Source organism: Canis aureus, chromosome 1, assembly GCF_053574225.1.
Source record: "Canis aureus isolate CA01 chromosome 1, VMU_Caureus_v.1.0, whole genome shotgun sequence".
Taxonomy (NCBI): domain Eukaryota; kingdom Metazoa; phylum Chordata; class Mammalia; order Carnivora; family Canidae; genus Canis; species Canis aureus.
In genome coordinates, this window is record NC_135611.1 from 110,087,355 (window position 1) to 110,107,043 (window position 19,689).

Here is a 19,689-nt window from a genome sequence, read left to right on the forward strand (position 1 = left end):
CCATCCATCCACTCATGCCCTTAACCATTCAGTCACCCTCTCTAAAGCTCAGATATATCAGCCCCCAGAGCACAGACGTAAAGACTGTTCCTTCCAGGCCAGCCCTTACCTGAGCTATATCTAGATCCGTCTCCACAGCCTCAAGGTCTTTCCCTGAGGCCAAGAGTTTGTGTGTATTTTCCATGTTCATGAGTGGTTCATCTGGGAGATCAGCCTGTGGGGAGAGAGTAGCCACTTAAAGGAAATCTGGAGCCTAGGAAATGTTAACAGTAAGATAGTCTGATATTTGAGCTCAGGGGTAGAAGTAAGGGTTAAATGTCAGATGGCTGGGACACCAAGGAAGTCAAACAGCAAAAGCGAATGAATTCTGGACCCCGGTGTTCAGTAGGTGGAAGAAGCTGGGGATAGCTTGACAGGGAAAACTCAAAGATTAAAAGACTAAAGCCTGAGGCCAAGGTATTGAGGCCCTCTAGGGTTAAAGGTCTTGGAATCTGAAGTCTGGGTAAAAATGATGCAGAGTCTACTCTCCCAAGTGAGGTCAAAGGCCACAGTCTTATTTTGCTGGTGGAGAAAAGATTTTAGGGGTGGGGGGGGGTTGGGTAAGGATGAGAAAGTCAACATCATATAATATGGGCCCCTGAGTCAAAGGTTATACTATGGGTGCCTGTGTGGCTCAGTGGTTGAGCGTCTGCCTTCGGCTCAGGGAGTGATCCCAGGGTCCTGGGATGGAGTCCCACATTGGGCTCCCTGCAGGGAGCCTGCTTCTCCCTCTGCCTATGTCTCTGTGTCTTTCATGAATAAATAAAAAAATCTTCAAAAAAAAAGTCACACTATGTGAATTCATGTAAAAAATGTAACTGCTCTGGTATACTGAGCACCTACTAGGTATCAGGTGTCTACTAAGCACTTCCCATGAATGATCTCAATGAACCCTCAAAACAATCAATGAGATAGCTACTTGCTGTGATCCTAATTTTATATATATAAAGACACGGAGAGCCCACTTGCCCAGGACAACATAGCTGGTAAGTGGCAGATTCAGGACTTGAATCCTAGTTTGTGTAATTTAAGACATTAGACATTCTTGACTGTTTGAGAGCCTGGATGATTGATCACAAAGCAAGGAGGAGGTCACCCATGCCAGTCCCAAATATCCCAGGTTTTGGTCCAGATAAAAGTTGAAGAATCTGAGATGTAGGTCTTAAGGGAACCCCAAACCCCATCTCACCCCAGCCTTCCCATTGCACAGATGGAGAACTGAGGCCCAGAGAATAGCAAGATTCAAAAGCCAGAAGCCAAAGCAGCATGGATCCTGAGGGTTTACTCAGGAGGAACTGCTTACCGGAAGAGGACTTTGGGGGCGCTGTGTGGCTAGGGATGCGCTGGGGGTGGCGGCTACTGAAGTCCCATCCAGGATTGGTGCCAGGAGGCGACGAAGGTCAGGGCTACAGAAGCGGCGGGGATCAGCAGCCAGGGTGGCTTCGCTCAGGGCAGGGGGGTGCAGGAAGGCCAGGATCCGGGGACCAGAGGCATCTACGAGACGCAGAGATGGGGAGGACACAGGATGGTCATCCAGGGCTGAGGGGCAGAGCCCTCCACACCAACCCCAGGGAGCCTCATTGACATTTTCAACAAAGTATCAGAGGGGATGCCATTCACGTGCTGCAGAGCTAAGTTCTGCAGAACGCTTGCTGGACCAGGTCTAATCTCTTCCGTTGCCAGATTGTGGTGAGACCGTGGAGGGTCCTCGGGGCGCCAGTGCAGGGTGGGGGGCACACAGTAGGCTCGGGATAGTAGCAACTGCCCAATGATGGGGAAATGTTTTACTATTTAAAATCAACATGGGGGATCCCTGGGTGGCGCAGCGGTTTGGCGCCTGCCTTTGGCCCAGGGCGCGATCCTGGAGACCCGGGATCGAATCCCACGTCGGGCTCCCAGTGCATGGGGCCTGCTTCTCCCTCTGCCTATGTTTCTGCCTCTCTCTCTCTCTCTCTCTCTCTGTGACTATCATAAATAAATAAAAAAAAAAAAAAAAAAAAAAAATCAACATGGCTGGGCCGAGGCCCACGACTGACCCTATTTTCCAGTGACACAGAACAGCCATCAGCCACTCAGCTCTGGGGGGCTTGCATGTTAGGAGAAAAGACTGGCCCAGGGCCCTCAAGGAGGTTCTAAGGTCCCTGGAGGGGAGTTCTGAGCCAGAAAAGGAAAGGATATCAGTGACCCCATACCACACCCAGGAGCACTGGCTGCCAGTGACAGCTTGGAGAAGGTGATTGGCCTTGAAGAACCAACAGGAAGAGAAGCTGGTCCAGGATTGGGGAGTCACCGAGAAAGGAGCCAGACGTGGGAGGGTCAAGATTCCTGGATGCCAAGGAGCAGTGAGGTGGGAGCAGGGAACCAACCAGCTGAAGGGTGGGGGTCATGGGGAGCCATAGCAGGATTCAGAGCAGAGGAGCCACAAGACTGAAAGAATCATCCCAAGGACACAGGAGAAGAGGAAGGATAGCAAAGAGAAGAGCATTCTGGGCAGAGGAAACTGCCAGTGCATAGGTCCTGAGGCATGAGAGTCTAGCATGTTCCAAGAGGGCTAACTAAGGAAACTGGTGCCGCTCAGAGAGTGAGAAGAGGAAGGAGACAGGAGTCCGGTCACACAGGGCCCGGTGAGCCCTTTATTAAGGCATTTGGGCTTTTCTGGAGCCACAACCCCTCCCGGTCCCGGCCCTGTCCCATACCAAGGCTGTCCCCGGGATTAGGGGTGTCCTTCTGGGAGGGGGTGCCCCGCTGAGAGTGTCTGCGAGAGTGTCGCTCCGTTTGCTCCAGGGACAGCACCACTCCGGTCTCTTCCACCCGGCTGGGGTACAGGGCAAAAAGGGGAGTGGAAGTCAGGGAGCATCCTCGGCCCCCAGCCCAGGCAGCCCCTTCAGATGACGTCCTGTCATAGGAGGCGATCTCGTTCAGGGGCAGAAGGGCATTGTGCAGAAAATAACGTGCCACATTTACTTGTTGCCTTTAAGGATTTAATTTTTGTTGAATGCTTTTTATGATAATAGCTTTTAAAATAAAATTATGTGTGTCTTCCCAAGCTCTCTCTGTGGAAGGAGACAGAAAAAAAAAGAGTTGGCATTTAGCACAGCCTGGGTAGAGAGGGGAGACGGGTGGGGGCGGGGGTGACAAGGGACAGAGAAGGGGAGAATAAAAAGGCCTAAGAACAAAATATTCTCTTTATATTTGCTTATAAACATATTCTTAGAAATGACTGATTAAGTATATATATTTAACATTCTTACATTACCAAATATGAAGAATTCAGAGGGATATATTTTAATGAATAAGATTTTATTTATGAAGTTTCTATTCATAGACATTTTTCATATTCAAGGGAATGGATTTATAAATATATCCTTCTTATGTCCCCCGTGCTTCCCTTCCCCCCAGTCTCTAGCTGCTCAGACAACCCAAATGTTCGCTGAGGGAACTGGCTTTTGGAGAATTGGTCTGGGGGCTGAAGACCAGACCCTTGTTTGCATCTCATTTGCATAACAATATGCAGGAGGGCCTGTGGGTGGTCCTCCCACCAGCTCTTTGAGAAGCTACAACCCCTTCCCCACCCTCACCAAATCCCTTCTGGGCTGGACACATCCCAATTTAGGCTGGACCAAAGCCACCCCATCCCCTTTGAAAAACACAAGCACGCACATGTCACACATGTACACACGCATGGTACACAGGAGAACAGCAATGCTCATATACCCCCAAGTGTATACACAGACAGATATGGATGCATAATCCATGCTCTCCACGCTCACACGTGTGCATATTCAGCACATGAAGTTCACTCATTCGTTCATTCCATAAACATTTCCTAGACAACTAGTACTGCCTGATGGCTAAGAGCAATGGCTCTGCAGGCAGTGGCCTGGGTTCAAATCCCTACCATGCCACTTTTGAGCTGTGTGACCTTGAGCATGCGGCTGAACCTCTCTCTGTGCCTCATTTTCCTTCCCTGTAAAGAGGCAATATAATAATACCTCCTCCCCAAGTTGTTATGAGGCCTAAGTGGGCTAATGCACATCAAATGCATAGAACTATGCCTGACACATGGTGAGCTCTATGTAAGTATTTGCAATTATTGTTTATTGAACAACTACTAGGTGCCAGGCGCTGTTCTGGGTGCTGAAGATTCAGCAATGCCCGTGTAAATGAGTTTCTTTCCTTATAAAGCAATTGCTCACTGCAATGGATGGAGGCTCAGGTGTGGAAGGGAAGGGGTTCTTATATACAGAGTATTACCACCTGACACACAGATAGCCATGCAACTGCACACCACACAACAAGTACACAGAACAAGGGCAATTAACACCATATACTCCTTATTTCACTATCATTAAGTAAACTCCTATTCTTTCCTCACCCATTTCTGCCAGGCCTGCTCTTTGCTTAGAGTAAAGAAGACTGAAATCACATGGTCAGGCCATAGAAAAGCAAATCCTCACAATGAATAAAAGACATTTCCAGAAGGGGGGGGATAGGCCCCCTCTCATTTGCAGTGACAATGGCAATGGGAGGCCTCTTGCCACCTCTACAAGCTATTCAAAGACTCTGATTCGGAAAGGTGTTAAAATGAGAACCCCTAGATGATCAGTCTTGTTTTCTTGTGCAATACAAAGATTCATATGGATATTCCTGTTACTTGCTTTTTTTTTTTTTTTTTTTAAGTAAGTTCCATGCCCAACATGGAGCCCAATGCAGGGCTTGAACTCAGGACTGCAAGATGGAGAGCCGAGCTGAGATGAAGAGCTGGATGCTTAACCAACTGAGCCATGCAGACGCCTCTACCCATTTCTGTTTTCTAATAGAATCTGTCCTCGATCAGGGGTGCCTGGGTGGCTCAGTGGTTGAGCGTCTGCCTTCAGCCCAGGTCATGATCCCGGGGCCCTGGAACTGAGTACTGCATTGGGCTTCCCGCAGGGAGCCTGCTTCTCCCTCTGCCTGTGCCTCAGCCTCTCTCTGTGTGTCTCTCATGAATAAATAAGTAAAATCTTAAACAAAGAAAGAATCTGTCCTTGATCAAAAAGACGTAAGAAAACTCCTAAGGCTTTAGAAATTGATACCATGTCCTGGAAGTTAATTTGCAAAGAAAAGCTGTAATTTTGTCTTCTGTGGTAATTTGCTGCCCTCGCCACAATGTTGTCATGGTAAAAACTTCTAATATGCTTAATGCAGTGGAGGAGAGCCTGTGATTTACCAGTACACATCCATTAGAATGGTTAAAATTAAAAGAAGACAAAAACAGACAATACAAAATGCTGGCAGCCATGCAGAGGAACGGGAACCCTTGCAGGGCTGGTGGGAATGCAAAATGGTGCCGCCTTTTTGTAAAACGACCTGGTGGTTTCTTGTGAAGTTAAATATACACTGACCATATGACCCATCCACTCCATGCCTAGGTGTTTACCCAAGGGAAATGAAAACATGATCTCACAAAATCTTCTATGAGAATGTTTACAGTAGCTTTTTTCGTAATCACCCGAAATAGGAACCAGCCCAAATGTCCTCCAACTGGTGAATGGTAAACAAACTCTGGTCTGTTCATATTCATACCATAGAACACCACTCAGCATTAAAAAGGAGCGTCTCATACACACAACGGAGATGTTTTAAATATATTATGCTACGTGAAAGATGCCAGACTCAAAATGCTCCATACTGTAGGATTCCATGAACCTGACATTCTGGAAAAGGCAAAAGCCTAGGGTCAGAGAACAGCTCTTGGTGGCCAGGGGCTGGGGGGTGGGGTGGGATTCACTATGACAGAATGTTTTCGGGTGATTCTCTATACCTTGATTGTAGAAGCGATTCACAATCGCACATCTTTGTCAAAACTCAGAGAGCTGTATACCAAAAAGTGAATTCATTATATGTAAATTACACTTTAATTTTTTTAAAAGCCCCCACGATTCTGCTGTATTTCTTTTTTTTTTTCTGCTGTATTTCTCACTTTAAATTGAATATAGAGTCCTTTTCCATTTCAGTGAACAGTGCACACATGTGCATGGGTGTGCGCACACCCATGCATGTGTGTGTACATGCAGATACATCTGTGTGCATTTAGTCACACATGCTCTGCATACGTGCACATGTGAACACTCCCTCTCAGAGCTGGATGCACAACACACGCACGCTGTATGCACACACACCTATCCACACACACACAGATCAGACCCACACACGCCCCCTCACACTTACCTGATCAAGAAGTGGACGCAGACGATACTCTCAGAATGGGGACCCCGGCCCCCTGACACCACTGTGGCCTGAGTCTGGGTCCACAGATAGCCACCACTCCGGGCCAGGAAGCGATACTGCCCCGTTACTGCCTGGCCCTTGCTCAGCACTGGGGAAGGGGACGGGGAGGGGTCAGGGCCCCAGAAGGGACAAATGGGGCAAGAAGGTGCTAGGGGCAGGGGCTTGGGTATGGGGACCAGGAAAGAGAAGGTTCCTTGGGGTGTGGGGAGCAGGGAGCCGGGATCGGGTTTGGGGGTAAGGCTCTCTGGAGCATGGGGAACTGGGGGGCTGGTTTCAGAGTGCCAGGAAGTCTCACGTACGGGTGTGGATGCTCTGGCCAACGGCGTCCGAGTCCAGAGCGTGAATGTACTCATAGGCAGAGCAGCCAATCAGGTCATCAGGGCTGTAGCCAGCAACCTCTGCGATCCTGGGGTGGGTGCAGTGGGGCCTGGTCAGTTCAACTGGCTGAGGTGGAGGGTGGGGCTAGGGGACATGGGGATGAAGCCGCCAGGACAGAGACAGATGGGGTTGTAACAGAGAGAAAGGGAGAGTAAGAAATAGAAAAGGGGTTATGATAGGCTGAATTAGTGGTCCCCAGAGAGGTCTGTCTCCTAATCCTGGGGACCTGTGACTACTGCAACCTCCCAGGCCAATGGGACCATGGGTGGCTGATTAAGTGAAAGATCTTGAGATGCGGAGCTTTATCTAGATGAGCCAGGTGGGCCCAGTGTGGCGACAGGGGCCCTCACAAGAGGGATACAGAGAACAGGACTGTGCTGATGGAGGCAGAAGGCAGGGCCTTGTGTTTTGAAGATAGAGAAAGGGGTTCCAAACCAAGGAATGTAGGAAGATCCCAGAAGATTTTAAGGCAAGGAACCTTTAGAAGGAATGAGGCCTTTGGCTTTAGCTCCATAAACTCATTTCAGGGGCGCCGCACCTGGATGGCTCAGTCCACTAAGCATCTGCCTTCAGTTCAGATCATGATCCCAGGGTCCTGAGATCAAGCCCCACATCAGGCTCCCTCTCAGCAGGAAGCCTGCTTCCCCCTCTGCCTTCACTGCTCTCCCTGCTTGTGCTCTCTAGCTCTCTCTCAAATAAATAAGTAAAATCTTAAAAAAAAAAAAAAATCTAACTCATTTCAGGCTTCTGACCTCCAGAGGTCTGTGATGTTTTGAGCCACTTGGCTTATGGTGATTGCTACAGCTGCATGGCAGGAGAGGAATGGGGGTGGTGGGGATGGGAAGAGTAAAGAAGGGAAGAGAGAAAAGAAGCGGGGAAGAGAAAGGACAAAAGAAAACCACAAAATGAAAGATTGGAAAAAATGAATAAAATAGAAAGTAATAATGATGATAATGATTAAAAAATATTCTCGCAGCTCTTGGCTGGCTTAGTTGGTGGAGCATGCTTCATGGAGACTCTTGATCTCAGGGTCACAAGTTAAAGCCCCACTTAATGAAAAAAAGATTTTAAAAAAAAAAAAACACTTTTAGGGGTGCCTGAGTGGCTCAGTGGTTGAGCATCTGCCTTTGCCTCAGGTCGTGATCCCGGGGTCCTGGGATCAAGTCCTGCATCAGACTCGCTGCATGGAGCCTGCTTCTCCCTCTGCCTGTGTCTCAGCCTCTCTCTCTCTCTGTGTCTCTCATGAATAAATAAAATCTTACAACACACACACACACACACACACACACACACACATCTATAGCGCTCTGCACTGGGCAACCCACTGAGTGCTCAGAACAGCTGCTCTAAGGAGGTTCTGGTCTCTCACTCCACAGGAGAGACTGGAGAGCACAGCACAGAGAGGTGCCGGCGTGTAGTGAAGGGTACACAGCCAGGCTTTAAACCCAAGCCCGACAACGGAGCCCAGACTTGCCATTCCCAAGCGACTCCAGGACGGAGGGAAGGAAGGAAGATGCAGGAACAGGAAGAGCCAACGGGAGAGAGGGAAGAGGGAAGAAAAGGAGAGGAAGGAAAGGCTAGGGGGGTGGGTTAGGGCAGTGTGCTGAGTGCTGCCTTCCGTGTTGGGCACTGCGCTGCTTCAAACAGACAGATTCATTTAGGGAAGGCGACAGGGACAGAGAGAGAGAGAGTAAGGAAGACTCAAAGAGCACAGAGAGAGAATACAAGGTAAAAAGACTCACAGAGAATTCAAGGACAGACAGCCACACAGAGACGGAGAGAGATAGCATTAGAGAGAGACAGAAGTGGATCAGATGGAGAACCAGGGGAGGGGGTGGAGAGGCAGGAAAAGGACCAGCGAGTGACTGGGGCAGAAAGGAAGAGGAGGAGCTGGGCCAGTGGAGGTTGGGGGGGGGTGTGGGGGGGAGTGGGGGTGGATGGGCCGTGGGACTCCTGCCCACCTCTCATCACAGTAAGTGAACTTCATGTCCAGGCTGTGGCGGCTGAGGAAGGCCCCCCGGCCTAGTGGGGGCTCCAAGCTGCCCGGGTGGGGGATGGCTTCACAGATGAGCACCAGGCATTGCAAAGGAGGCTCCAAGTTGGGGCTCCCCGCTGGGGAAGCCTGTGCAGGGGGCTTGTAGACCCTCATGTGTCCAGAGCAGTGCAGCACCTAGTTTGGGCGGGGACAAGGCGGTAATTCACGTGGGCCCGGGGCTCCCAATGGGGCTGGGAGGTATGTCTCTGTGGGCCCTCCCCTCCCTTCCCCCCAGAAGCTGAGAAGGAGAAACCCCTGACCCACCCCAGGCCAGGCCCTGCACACCTTCCAGGTGGCTGCCTTGAGGTTGAGGGTGCGCCCACGGTTGGTGAGAGTACTCTTCATGCGCAGGGAGAAGCAGCGCTCGGTGGGGACCTCCGGCTTCTTTTTGGATAGGCCTGGGGTGGTGGGCCACAGGGATGGGGATGAGCAGGTCACCAGGTGGCTCTGGACAGGGCCCAATTCCCTCCAAAATCCTGCTTACTAAAATCACCCTGGCCTCAAAGGTCGCAGCCTCCAGCAAGGGCCCCCAGGAGTAGGGAATCCTCCCTCAGATACCCCAGGGCAGGGCTGTGTCCCCCTCTTCCCATCTCCCTCAGTCCAGGCTTCCAGAGGAGGAGGGGATGTGCTGAGGGACGGGTGGAGCCTTGGCACCTATGACCAGGGTCAGAGGCCTCAGAAGAACTCACTCTGCCGCGGAGTCAGCGCGTCCTGGAGCTCCTCTTGGTCGCAGGGATGGATGAAATCAAAGATACTGTGTCCGATGAGCTCAAGCTGCCGGGGCGGGGGGGGGGGGTGGATATAGGGGGTGTCTAGGAGGAAGAGCACTTTTACCAGGGCCTCTGACCCGCCCCCTCCTACCCATCCTCACCATCCCTGCCCAAATTCATGAGCCTGGATTACTTCACTAGTCCATTCATTCATTCATTCACTTGTCTTCATTCATTCACTCACACACTCACTGAGCAACCATCTCTTCGGCACCTGCTATAGCCAGGCCCTCTTCTAGATGGTAGGCAAAGCTGTGCCACACAGGCAAAATCCCTGCCTCTCAGAGCTTATTGGCTAGTGGGGCAGATGGTCCATAAGGAAACAAATACAACAAAACAACACAGATATAAAACAATATGGTAAGGAAATGAAGAAAACTAGTGTAAGGCCATGAAATGAGGGGATGCTATCTTAGAGGCCATGGTCAGAGTCCGTGTCTTGAGGTGATATTTACACAAACTGCTGAACCAAGCCAGTGAGGTGGTCATGTGGCTCTCTGCAGTGTTCTAGAAAGAGGGAACAGCAAGTGCAAAGAGGGAACAGCAGGTGCAAAGGTGCACCTCTCCACCTGTGTCTCCTGCCTTCCCATCCCCAGGCCTCTGGGGATTCTTCTTCTCCCACCCAGGGCCCCACACCCCTCCCTGTGAATGGACCCTCTAGCCTCTAGTCTCTTCCCTCCAACTCCACCTCTGTGTGCACCACAAGGGAGATCTCCAAATCCTAAATCCGATTCTACCTCTCTCACAGTCTCTCCCCTGCTGAATATCCTTCCATGGCTCCCCAGTGCCCTGGCAATAAACCTGATTTGGCCCTAAGGCATCTAGCTCTGTTGACTTCTCTAAACTTTTTTCTCTCTCCTTTCCCACTGCACTCAGCACGTAGCCAGGACACACCTCTTTCTTTATCTCAAATTCTCTATTTTATCTCACCTCTGGGTCTTTGCATATTCTGTTCCCTCCACCATGAACACTGCCAGTCTTCGCTGTTCCCATCCATTCCCCATACCTTCTGACTGGCTAGAGGCCTTCAGGTTTCAGCTCAGATGTCTTCTTTCCCAGGAAGCCTTTGATTCCCCACTGAGGCTGGCTCAGGTAACCCCCTTCCCCCGAGGGGCCCCCTAGGCTGCCCCATCCCAGCCCTGGCTGTTCTGAATCTTCCTGTGTGATGACACATCTGTCTCCCCTCTGTGCTGTGAGCCCTGTAAAGACAGGGCTCAGGCAGTCTCCATCGCCTCTGTAACCCAGCATCCCCTGCACAGGGCCAGGCACAAAGCTGGCAGCTCCTCTCACCTGACTGAGGCCCAGGTGTTTGCTGACATTCTCCGACAGGTAAGCCATGTCTCCCTCGGCAGTGAGCACCATGACGAAGCCCTCCAGGGCCTTCAGGTAGCAGGCATCCAGAGCTTCGCCCCCTGCTCCCACCTGGTTCCACTCCCCTGGTGTCCGGGCCAGGGTGGATGGGGTGTCTCTAGTCAGCCATGGATCCACCCTGGCTAGCCTCCCTCTGCCTTCCCTCATTTAGTAGAACTTATAGATGCCCCCAGGTGTGCAAGAACATATGCCAGTGGCTTGGGAATTCCAAGGAAGGCAGGGCCACCATGGATTATAATCGTAAGGGGACAGGGCTTCTCCGGGGCACAGAAGTCTAAGGAGGTGGGGGTCTCCCAGGAGAATAGAATTCAAGGGGGGTGGCCTCCTTGGATGGAGGGCAGACTTCTAAGAGGATGGGATTCCCCGGGGTCAAAATTTAAGGGGCTAGAAGGAGTCAGAATTCTAAGGGGGCGGGGCGGCAAGCCTCCCAGAGGTTCAGAATTTCAGAATTTTGGGGGCAGGACCTTGTAGATGGGCAAAATTCTAAGGAAGCAGGGACTCCCAGATGACAGAATAGTAAAGGGGCTGAGCCTCCCAGAGAAGGAAAATTCTATGGGGCAGGGAAGTCTCATGGGCAGAACCTGCCAGAAGATGGCTCCACATCCCTCATAAATAAAATCTTTTTCAGGGTCCTGGAGATTCCAAAGTGTGTGTGTGTGTGTGTGTGTGTGTGTGTGTGTGTGTAAAAACCCCCAGCAGGATAGAACTCCAACGGTGTGGGAATTCAAGAGGATGGCTACTCAGGGGAGGGGCCATGGACCCAGGGAGCTTGGGAGGGGACTCTCTTAAGTAGTCATTAAAAGTTGGGCAGTGGGACGCCCGGGTGGCTCAGCGATTGAGCGCCTGCCTTCGGCTCAGGTCGTGATCCGGAGCCCTGGGATCGAGTCCCGCATCGGGCTCCCCGCGGGGACCCTGCTTCTCCCTCTGCCTATGTCTCTGCCTCTCTCTGTGTGTCTCTCATAAATAAATAGAATTAAAAAAAAAAAAAAAGTTGGGCAGCTAAGCCTCCCAGGGATATTTATTGCAAGAAGGTCTCTCTCCCTGGGGACCAAACCCTGAGGGTTGAAGCGCTAAGGGAGCCGGCCGGCCTCCGGCCTCCTCCTAGTCCTTGGAAGTCTAACTCGAAAGAGGTGGGGCTTCCCCAGGGGGCGGGGCCTCGTCGGGCTGGCCCCCAGGGGAAGGGGCTCCGCCGGGAAGGAGGTAGGGGGCGGGGCCTTGCCAAGGTGGGACTTCCCGGGGGGCGGGGCTCACCTGCGGCGCAGAGGCGGTGCATGCGCAGGTAGCTGATGGTGAGGCGCATGATGGAGGCCTTGTCCAGGTGCGCGCTGACCCCGCGCGCGAAGGGCAGCGTGTGCGCCAGCTGGTACAGCACCTCGGTCTCCTGGCTGCGCCGGCTGCGGGCCGCATCCCGGGACTTCTCCTTGCGCAGCTCGGTGCTCGACCTGCGGGCGTCGGCAGCGTTCACTGGCGGCGCCCGCGGGGCGGAAGGAGCTGCGTGGGACATGCACGTGGGGCGCTGCCACATGGGGCCCGGGCTCGCGGACGGCAGGGCCGCCACCGCGCACGTCTCGCTGTGCGGCCCGGGCGAGTTTCCGGAGCTCTCTGGGCCCTGCTACGGTTATATTCTGGGGCAGCTCCTAGCCACGGTTTTATCTGTCCCCGAGCCTGCCCGGGCTGCCCCCAGCGGGGCCGCTGTCCCCTCCCTGACTTATCTGCTGTTTGTTCCCCGGGCTTGGGACGCCAGGGGACCAAGAGGCCTCCTGCTGGGAGGGGGCTGGCCGAGCTGGCCCCAAGCCAGGAAAGGGAGGGAACATGAAGATGTCAGCAGCCTCCGGGCCCCCTGCCCTGGAGCCTCCCAGAACCCCCTCTCTCCTGCCCTTTCCCCTCCTCAGCTGAGCTGAATCCTCAGAATCTTAGAACACAGATCTCAAAGTCCAACCACCCACCAACAAGGGCCCTGCCAATGTGACACAGCGAACCAACCCCAGTGTTCTGTGGAGCCAACAGCTAACCACTCACCCCTGCCCTTGAATCTGCTTCAAATGCCTGACTTCTACGTGTGGGGCTGGGAGAAGGATGGGTACGGTTTTGTCAGAAATATCTGTCACTTATCCAGCTTTTTGCCATCAGTTTCCTGTGCCAAGTGGGTAACTTACATTAACCCCCTTAGAGCTCAGACAACCCCAGAGAGAAGGTAGTAACGTTATCCCCATTGAACAGATGAGGAAACCAAGGCACAGAGAGGTTGCACTGCTTGCCCCCTAAGGAGTGAAGTCAGATTTGAACAATTGTCTGCCTGAACTCTTCAGTTTTCTCTGTTCTGTGGTCCTGGGTGTATCTCCAGGTTAGTGCTTCTCACTGTCTTAAATGTCCAAGTCCAAACAACATGGTTTTTGATAAAAAAGAAAAAATTAGAGTACATTATATATAGTATAGTATGCGTTATCTTCTCCATATTAATAATATTGATAAAACCATTAACAAGCAGTTATGATTTGCTGAGCAGCACGTGCGTGTCTGGCACTAAGTACTCATTCAATCCCACCTTAAACTTCCATTTCACAAAAGGGACACGGAGGCTCTGAAAGGTAAAGTCCCTGGTCACAAAAAGTCACAAAGCTAGTAACTGGCAGAGCCGGGATCTGAACTCAGGGAGTGCGGTTCCAAAGCCTTCCATCTTCTTCTGATTCCTTCCTTGTGACCCACCCAGGAGAAGCAGAACTCTAGGAAGGGAGGCTGGTCCTTCCAAAAACCAGAGGCCACTCCTGGGCATGGTATCAACCTCGCTCGCACACAGCAGACCTGCAGCCCCACCCCCAGGCATGACGGAGAGGGGAGGGGACTGTCCTGTCAGGCCGCAGAGGGGAAAAAACTCAGTGCAACCACTGGGAGGCACAGGAGGGGGCAGGCTGGGTGGAACGGTGGAGGGAGCCAGTGATCACCCCCATCCCCTCCTCCCTGGCTGGTGAGAGGCAGGGGCCCCCAGTCCTGCTCTGCCCGGAGGACATTCCGTCCTGTCCTGTTCTGTTCTGTTCCAGCCCTGTTTGTCTTCCTGCCCAGAGGGTGGGGGTGGGCGGGCCTCACTGAGCTGGGGGCCCAGACAGAGGGAAGAGGGAGTGAGAACGGGAATGGGGGTGGGGCCGGCCCCCCACCTCCCTGGGCAGCTGGGCTCTGTAATCCACTCCGTGGCTTCTCCCTCCATAGACAGAGCCAGCTGGTGGCTGCAGCAGGACCCTCCTTCCAGCTCCCAGCCTGATCTCTGGATACTCTTCTGGCAGGAAGTGTGGGCCTCTGGCTGGCTTCAGAGACGCCTGGGTCTCTAGCCTTTCGTTCAACAGAGTAGGGACTAGTACCTCTGGTTCAGGGTTCCAGTCTCACTCCACTACTTATTAGCTGTGTAACTTTGGGACAAATCACAGGGCTTCCCTTGAACATAGCACCACAACCCCACAGGGTTGTTTTAAAGATTAAAATGAATTTATATACGTCAAGGACTTAGAATAGGGCCTGGCAATTGATTAGTGCCACCGAGAAGGTTAAGCTTTTCATTATTCCTTCTTTGTCCACATCAGGAATGGAAGGCTCAGGAGTCTTTTGCTCCCTGGAGACCCCCGTGGGCTTTGGTGGTGACCCTGTGGCGTGGTGTGGGTGCAATTACACACACGACTTTCGCACAAGCACCTTGGAAGTAGACCAAACCATCATGACAGTAAGAATAATGATCACTTTGCTGTACTGAGCACTCAAGGAGCTAGAAACCCCACCACCACCACCACCACCTTCAATCCTCTCAATAGCCCTCCGCAGCAGGGAAAGTGATCTCCCTTTCCCAGGGCCTGAACCTGAGGCTCAGAGCAATGGGATCACTGGCCCAAGTAACCCAAGTGGTAATTGGGGCCCTCCACCCCAGAACCACCCCATGTTCCAACCACACCCCAGTCCGACTGACTGTGTATCTACTTCTGCCCAGAACACTGCTACCAAGCTTATTGCACACCTGTGGGGTATCCTGCCCCAAAGATCAGTTCCCTCACTGCTCCTCGTCTTGGGTAAGGAGAGGTATGACCCCCATCTTCTAGGATATGTTACCGGGGCTTAGAGAGGCAGTCACTGGCACAAGGCCACACATCCAGGAAGCAGATGAGCTGGGATCTGAACCTGACTTTGCAGTCTGTGCTCTTAACTGCCATGCCTGGGTGGGCACATCCACTCCAGGGGTCTCCACCCTGCCCCTCTTTGCCCGGTGGCCTCCATGCCTTTCCCTTGTCCCACCTCTGCTGCCTCCGGATTTCCCCAGCTGGCCAGTCTCCCCAGCTGGCCCCATGCCCAGCCCTGGTCCAGCCCCCTGGCACTCTGCCCAGCTTGGGACGTGCAGCTGGAACCCTGCCACCCTTCCTCTGTGTTCCAGCAGAGAACAGGGGGCGGGACCAGGGTCTGGAGGCCCCAGGGTGAGGCCTGGGAATGGGGGCTGGGGCGTGGTGCCCCCATCCCCCAACTAAGAGAGGGAGAAGCCCACCTCTGAAGAACCTGCCACCAGAGAGCAAAGGCATAGATAAAGTAGGAAGACCCTGAGCCACACTCGGGGCTGCTCTTGGCCCTCTCTCTTCTGACACTGAGCTGGATATTGGGGGGGAGGGGTGGTCATGAAAAAAGTGTAGAGGATCTAGGGGGCCTTAGGTTGTATCTGGGCATGGACCCCTCTTGGCACTGCGAGGCCAGAGGCAGGGTTTGGGTTTGAGAAAGGACTTGGGTGGGCTCAGTCAGGAGGAATCTCTCTGCCTCCACCTCTGCTCATTCCCAAGGATATGGTAATCCAGTGGGGTGCCTGTACCCAAAGTCCCATCTTCTCTGGGAACCCTCTGATCTGGGGGGCACCCGGGGCCCTTACACCCATCAGAGACCTTCTAAGAACATCCCTGCCCCGGGGTGGGATTGTAATATGCCTGAGCTGGAAGAAAGGAAGGGGGTGAGGAGGTATGGGGGCCCACTCACCATCACCCAGGCCCCCTTTGGCCCAAGTGCCATCCTAGGGGTGCAGGAGGGGACGGAGCGTGGCCGGGATCCGGGTGCGAGTTATGAGTGGGTGGTGCGCAGCACTGGGATGACACCACAGGAAAGGGTTGGCCTTGGTGGGGAAGGGGGAGCGCCCCAGCTCAGCCAGGAGGGGCCCCCACCCAGCCAGGAGGGGGCGCTGGGAGGGGCCGGGCTGAGGCTGGTCCAGAAGGAATGGGATGGAGTTCCTGCAGGCCGGGAGCCAGAGACTGGAATAGAACTGAAGGGGGGAACAGTGAGGCAGGGGTGGGGTGTGGGGGCTAAAAAACATGGTGTTGTGGACAGATCCAATCAGACCTGTGAAGCCAGGGAGGAGGGAAGGGGGTGAGGCTTACTGGATGCCTCAGATTGGACAAGGAAACCGAGGGCCTGCAGGATTTTCCGGGGCCCCACGAAAACATAGCCAGATAGACCCTCTGGCATCGGACCCAGAGCACTCAGCACATCTGCACCTGCTGGGCGGTGATCACAGAAACTTACCCTCTGGCCAGGAGGACCCAGCTGAACACTCTGGCAGGGGAGGTGCTCCCAGGAAGGCTTGCACTGAACCAGGCACAGCACCATCCATGGGGGATTCCCCAAATAGGGCTTGGCTGGGGTGACCCTGTCCCCAGACCCGGGCCCTGAGTGGGGGTGGGGAGGGAGATAAGGGACTAGACTGTGGGAAGAGGGTCAGGCTGTTTCTCCGTTATTAAAAGAGGTGACTCCACCTTTCAAAAGGGTACAAAAAGGTCCCTGGGAACGGTCCCAGGTAGCTTCTGAAAGGGGACCCCCTCTGCTTATGTCTAGGGAACCCAAGGTTTGAGAGATTGTCGGAGAGCATCCAATTATAGGGCATCTCTCTTCTCCCGAACTCAGCATCTGACTCCTCGTTCCAAGGGAGTCCCTGTATCTGGGAAGGCTTAGTTTGGGGGTATCCCATGAACCCTAGGATCCCAGGGGTCCGGGGGCAAGGAACAACCTCATTGCTGGGAATTCGGAGGCCAGTAGGTTCAGGATGTGGAAGGAGAATGCCGCCCGCTCCCGCAGAAGCCCGGGCACCCCCAATTCCGTGGGGACCCTGGAACCAGGAGGGAAAGCGAACCCGGAGCGGCAGGAAATTGGGGATCACCACCCTGAAGTCACTCCAGGCTAGAGGGGCGGGGCAATCCCCCTCCCCTGCAATCCGCAGGCTGGAGGGTGCGGCGGGGACGGGCCTCCAGCCGCGCGTCCTGGGGCGTCCTCGGCTGGACCCGCGCATCCCCCGCCCGGCTCAGGGGTCCCTGGAAGGAGAGCCCCCCGACTCCGAGCATTCCTGCCCCGAACCCCGGTACCTTGCGCGCTGGAGCCCCAGCGCCATGGCTCGCCGTCGCCGCTCCCGAGCCCTTCGAGGCCCCTAGCCCCCTCCCCTGCCCCGCGAGCCCCCTCCCCAGCCCCGCCCCCGCCGCGCCATTGGCTGCGCCGCGCCCGGCCCGCGGCTCCGGTTGGTCGGCGGGTGTGTCACTTCCGAGAAAGAGGCGGGACCAGAGGCGAGGACCTGGAGCTCCAGCGGTGGGGGGGCACCGCGGCGTCCGCCGCCCCCCAGCCACACCCCTCGCCGCGGACTTCCTCGCCCCCTGGCCCGGCCCCTAGCGCCGAGTTCCCGCACCAGCGCTCTCCCGAGCCCAGCCGGGCCGCCCTGACCCTTACCCCGCCGCCCCGGCCCAGCCCTCCATTCCCTGCCCCCGGTCGGGCCCCTCGGACCACCAGTCCCACGCCCTTCTAGTCGCACAGCTCTGCCTCCTCCGTCGCTTCCTGAGATCCCCCCGCTTCTCGCCACCCCCACCCCACCCCGGCTCTCCAATCCCTCCCCCTCTGTACCCCACCTTTCCCTCTCGGTCCCATCCCTGCAGCCAGTACTCCCACCTCACCCCGCTCCTGCTCCTCCAGCCTGGCACCCCCTGCACCGCAGCCCCACCTCCTTGCCTCCCTAACTCCCTTCTCAAGTTCCAACAGCTGAATGATTACGTTTATGTCAAGTAAATATGTCAAACCCAATCACACCCACTTTTGAAAAGAGCAGAGAAATGGTATCTTTCTACTAGGGAAGTAAGAAGAGAAAGGTACAAGGTCACCAAGGAGTGGCTAAAGCCTTAGGATTGGCTAGGGAACAGTGTGTGTGTGTGTGTGTGTGTGTGTGTGTGTGTAGGGAACGGTTTACTAATCCACAGGGCACCCTTCTTCTGGATGCAGCTTTGAACAGGGAAAAGAATAGTATAGCCAAAGTTTGTAGGATTTGCCTTCTCCAGTATCTCACTCATTTTTCTTATAGGGAACCACTTCTCTCTGTAATATTCTGTTGTCGTTTTTTTTAAGACTTTATTTATTCATTCATTCCCACTGAGCAGGGAGTCTGGTGCAGGACTCCATCCCAGGACTCCAGGATCATGACCTGAGCCAAAGGCAGACGCTCAACCACTGAGCCACCCAGGTGCCCCTGTTTTACTGTATTTAATTTAAATAGGGCTGACCATAACCCTCCCTGCACCAGCTCCAGGGACCTAGGATTCAAACCCAGCCAATCAGTTTATTCTGTTTCCCTGGTCACAGAGATTGGTTCAGGGAAGATGTGTGACCTAACGCAGCCCAGTAAGAACCATTTGCTGCAACTAAAGAAAAAAGATTCTTTATTTCTGCTAGAGTTGCGCAGCTGGTGGGAGGTGAGCCTGGAACTGATGGAAAGAAGAGGCTTTACAAGATAAAAGTCAATACAGAAGAAGGCAGAAATGAAATTTTGTGAAAGATAGTCCTGACATCAGCACTTGGGTACCTGGATCCAGCCATACCTAAACTCCAATTTAATATCAGAACCATTTTGGCTTTTCTTGGCTGTTGCTGTTGTTAAATAAATATTACTTTATTCATTTACTTTGTGCTTAGATTAGTATGAGTCGGGTTTCATCTGCTTTCACCCAAAAGAAAGAGTCTTGATTAAACAAAGGAAATATCTCCCAAGCTCCAGCATGAAGGCATGTGGAGTATGAGAAAACAAGAGGCCTAAATTAGACAGGGCTGCAGGGGAAGCAGTGTCCTACAGGAGGAAGCAGAGGCTATGCGAGTCATAGCAGAGACCCAGTGTGAGCGTCCGAGGAAACCTGGCACGTGTTAAACACACATCAAAACGGAATTCACAAATATGTACGGATGCGCCGGGCATCTATGATCTGGGTTAGCATTAAACTTCACTCACTGGTTCCTGGCAGCTAAGGCAATAGGGGAAATGTGTTTGTTGAAACGGTTTCCAATTTTTGCTGAATGGGTAAGTTCTCGTCTGCCTCGAGAAACAAGGTTTGTTCCTGGAACTGAAGTTCAGCGGATACATTCTCGTTATTAAAATGTAGAGTGATCTGAGCCACCAGGGACTGTGGGAGCTCCGTGGAGGTGCCTCCTCACCCAGGCCGTCAAGGTTTCCTAGGGAGGAGACATCTGAATGAATAGGATGAACAGCAGAGAGGAAGGTAAAGGGAGGGCTAGGGGAAGGTACTCTGGACAGACGGAAGTGAATATAATGGTGTGGAGTCGAGAGAGCTTGGTACCGCGAGGGACCCAAGAAGTAGACTGCCTGTAACCTGGAGGGTAAAGAGAAGAGGTGAGAGGTGGTGGTGGAGTGGTGCGTGCAGGTGAAAGCCGTTAAGGAAGTTTGGGCGACCTCCTGAGGGCACTAGGGAGCTATGGCAGAGTCTTGAGCAGGACAGTCTTTTTTTTAAGATTTTATTTATTTATTCATGAGAGACAGATAGAGAGGCAGAGACACAG

General features: G+C 53.4%; 1 protein-coding gene across 6 annotated transcripts in view; it reads right to left on the reverse strand.

Moving 5' to 3' along the window:
• Positions 1-17,286, reverse strand: part of HIF3A (hypoxia inducible factor 3 subunit alpha) — a 29,593-nt gene extending 12,307 nt beyond the window's left edge. The window contains exons 1-11 of one of the 6 annotated variants that reach the window (XM_077847865.1): positions 17,229-17,286; positions 12,115-12,305; positions 10,783-10,928; positions 9,412-9,496; positions 9,008-9,120; positions 8,649-8,857; positions 6,609-6,715; positions 6,250-6,397; positions 2,736-2,854; positions 1,343-1,533; positions 110-214 (exon numbers count right to left, since the gene is read on the reverse strand). In XM_077847865.1, coding sequence (XP_077703991.1) covers positions 110-214; positions 1,343-1,533; positions 2,736-2,854; positions 6,250-6,397; positions 6,609-6,715; positions 8,649-8,857; positions 9,008-9,120; positions 9,412-9,496; positions 10,783-10,928; positions 12,115-12,305; positions 17,229-17,254 — 1,440 coding nt within the window. In that variant the 5' untranslated portion in view covers positions 17,255-17,286. Of the gene's footprint in view, positions 1-109; positions 215-1,342; positions 1,534-2,735; positions 2,855-6,249; positions 6,398-6,608; positions 6,716-8,648; positions 8,858-9,007; positions 9,121-9,411; positions 9,535-10,782; positions 10,929-12,114; positions 12,754-15,855; positions 16,007-17,228 lie in introns of those variants that run through there. The other 5 variants (XM_077847859.1, XM_077847875.1, XM_077847872.1 and 2 more) reach the window with 5 other exon arrangements.
• Positions 17,287-19,689: the final 2,403 nt, after the last annotated feature.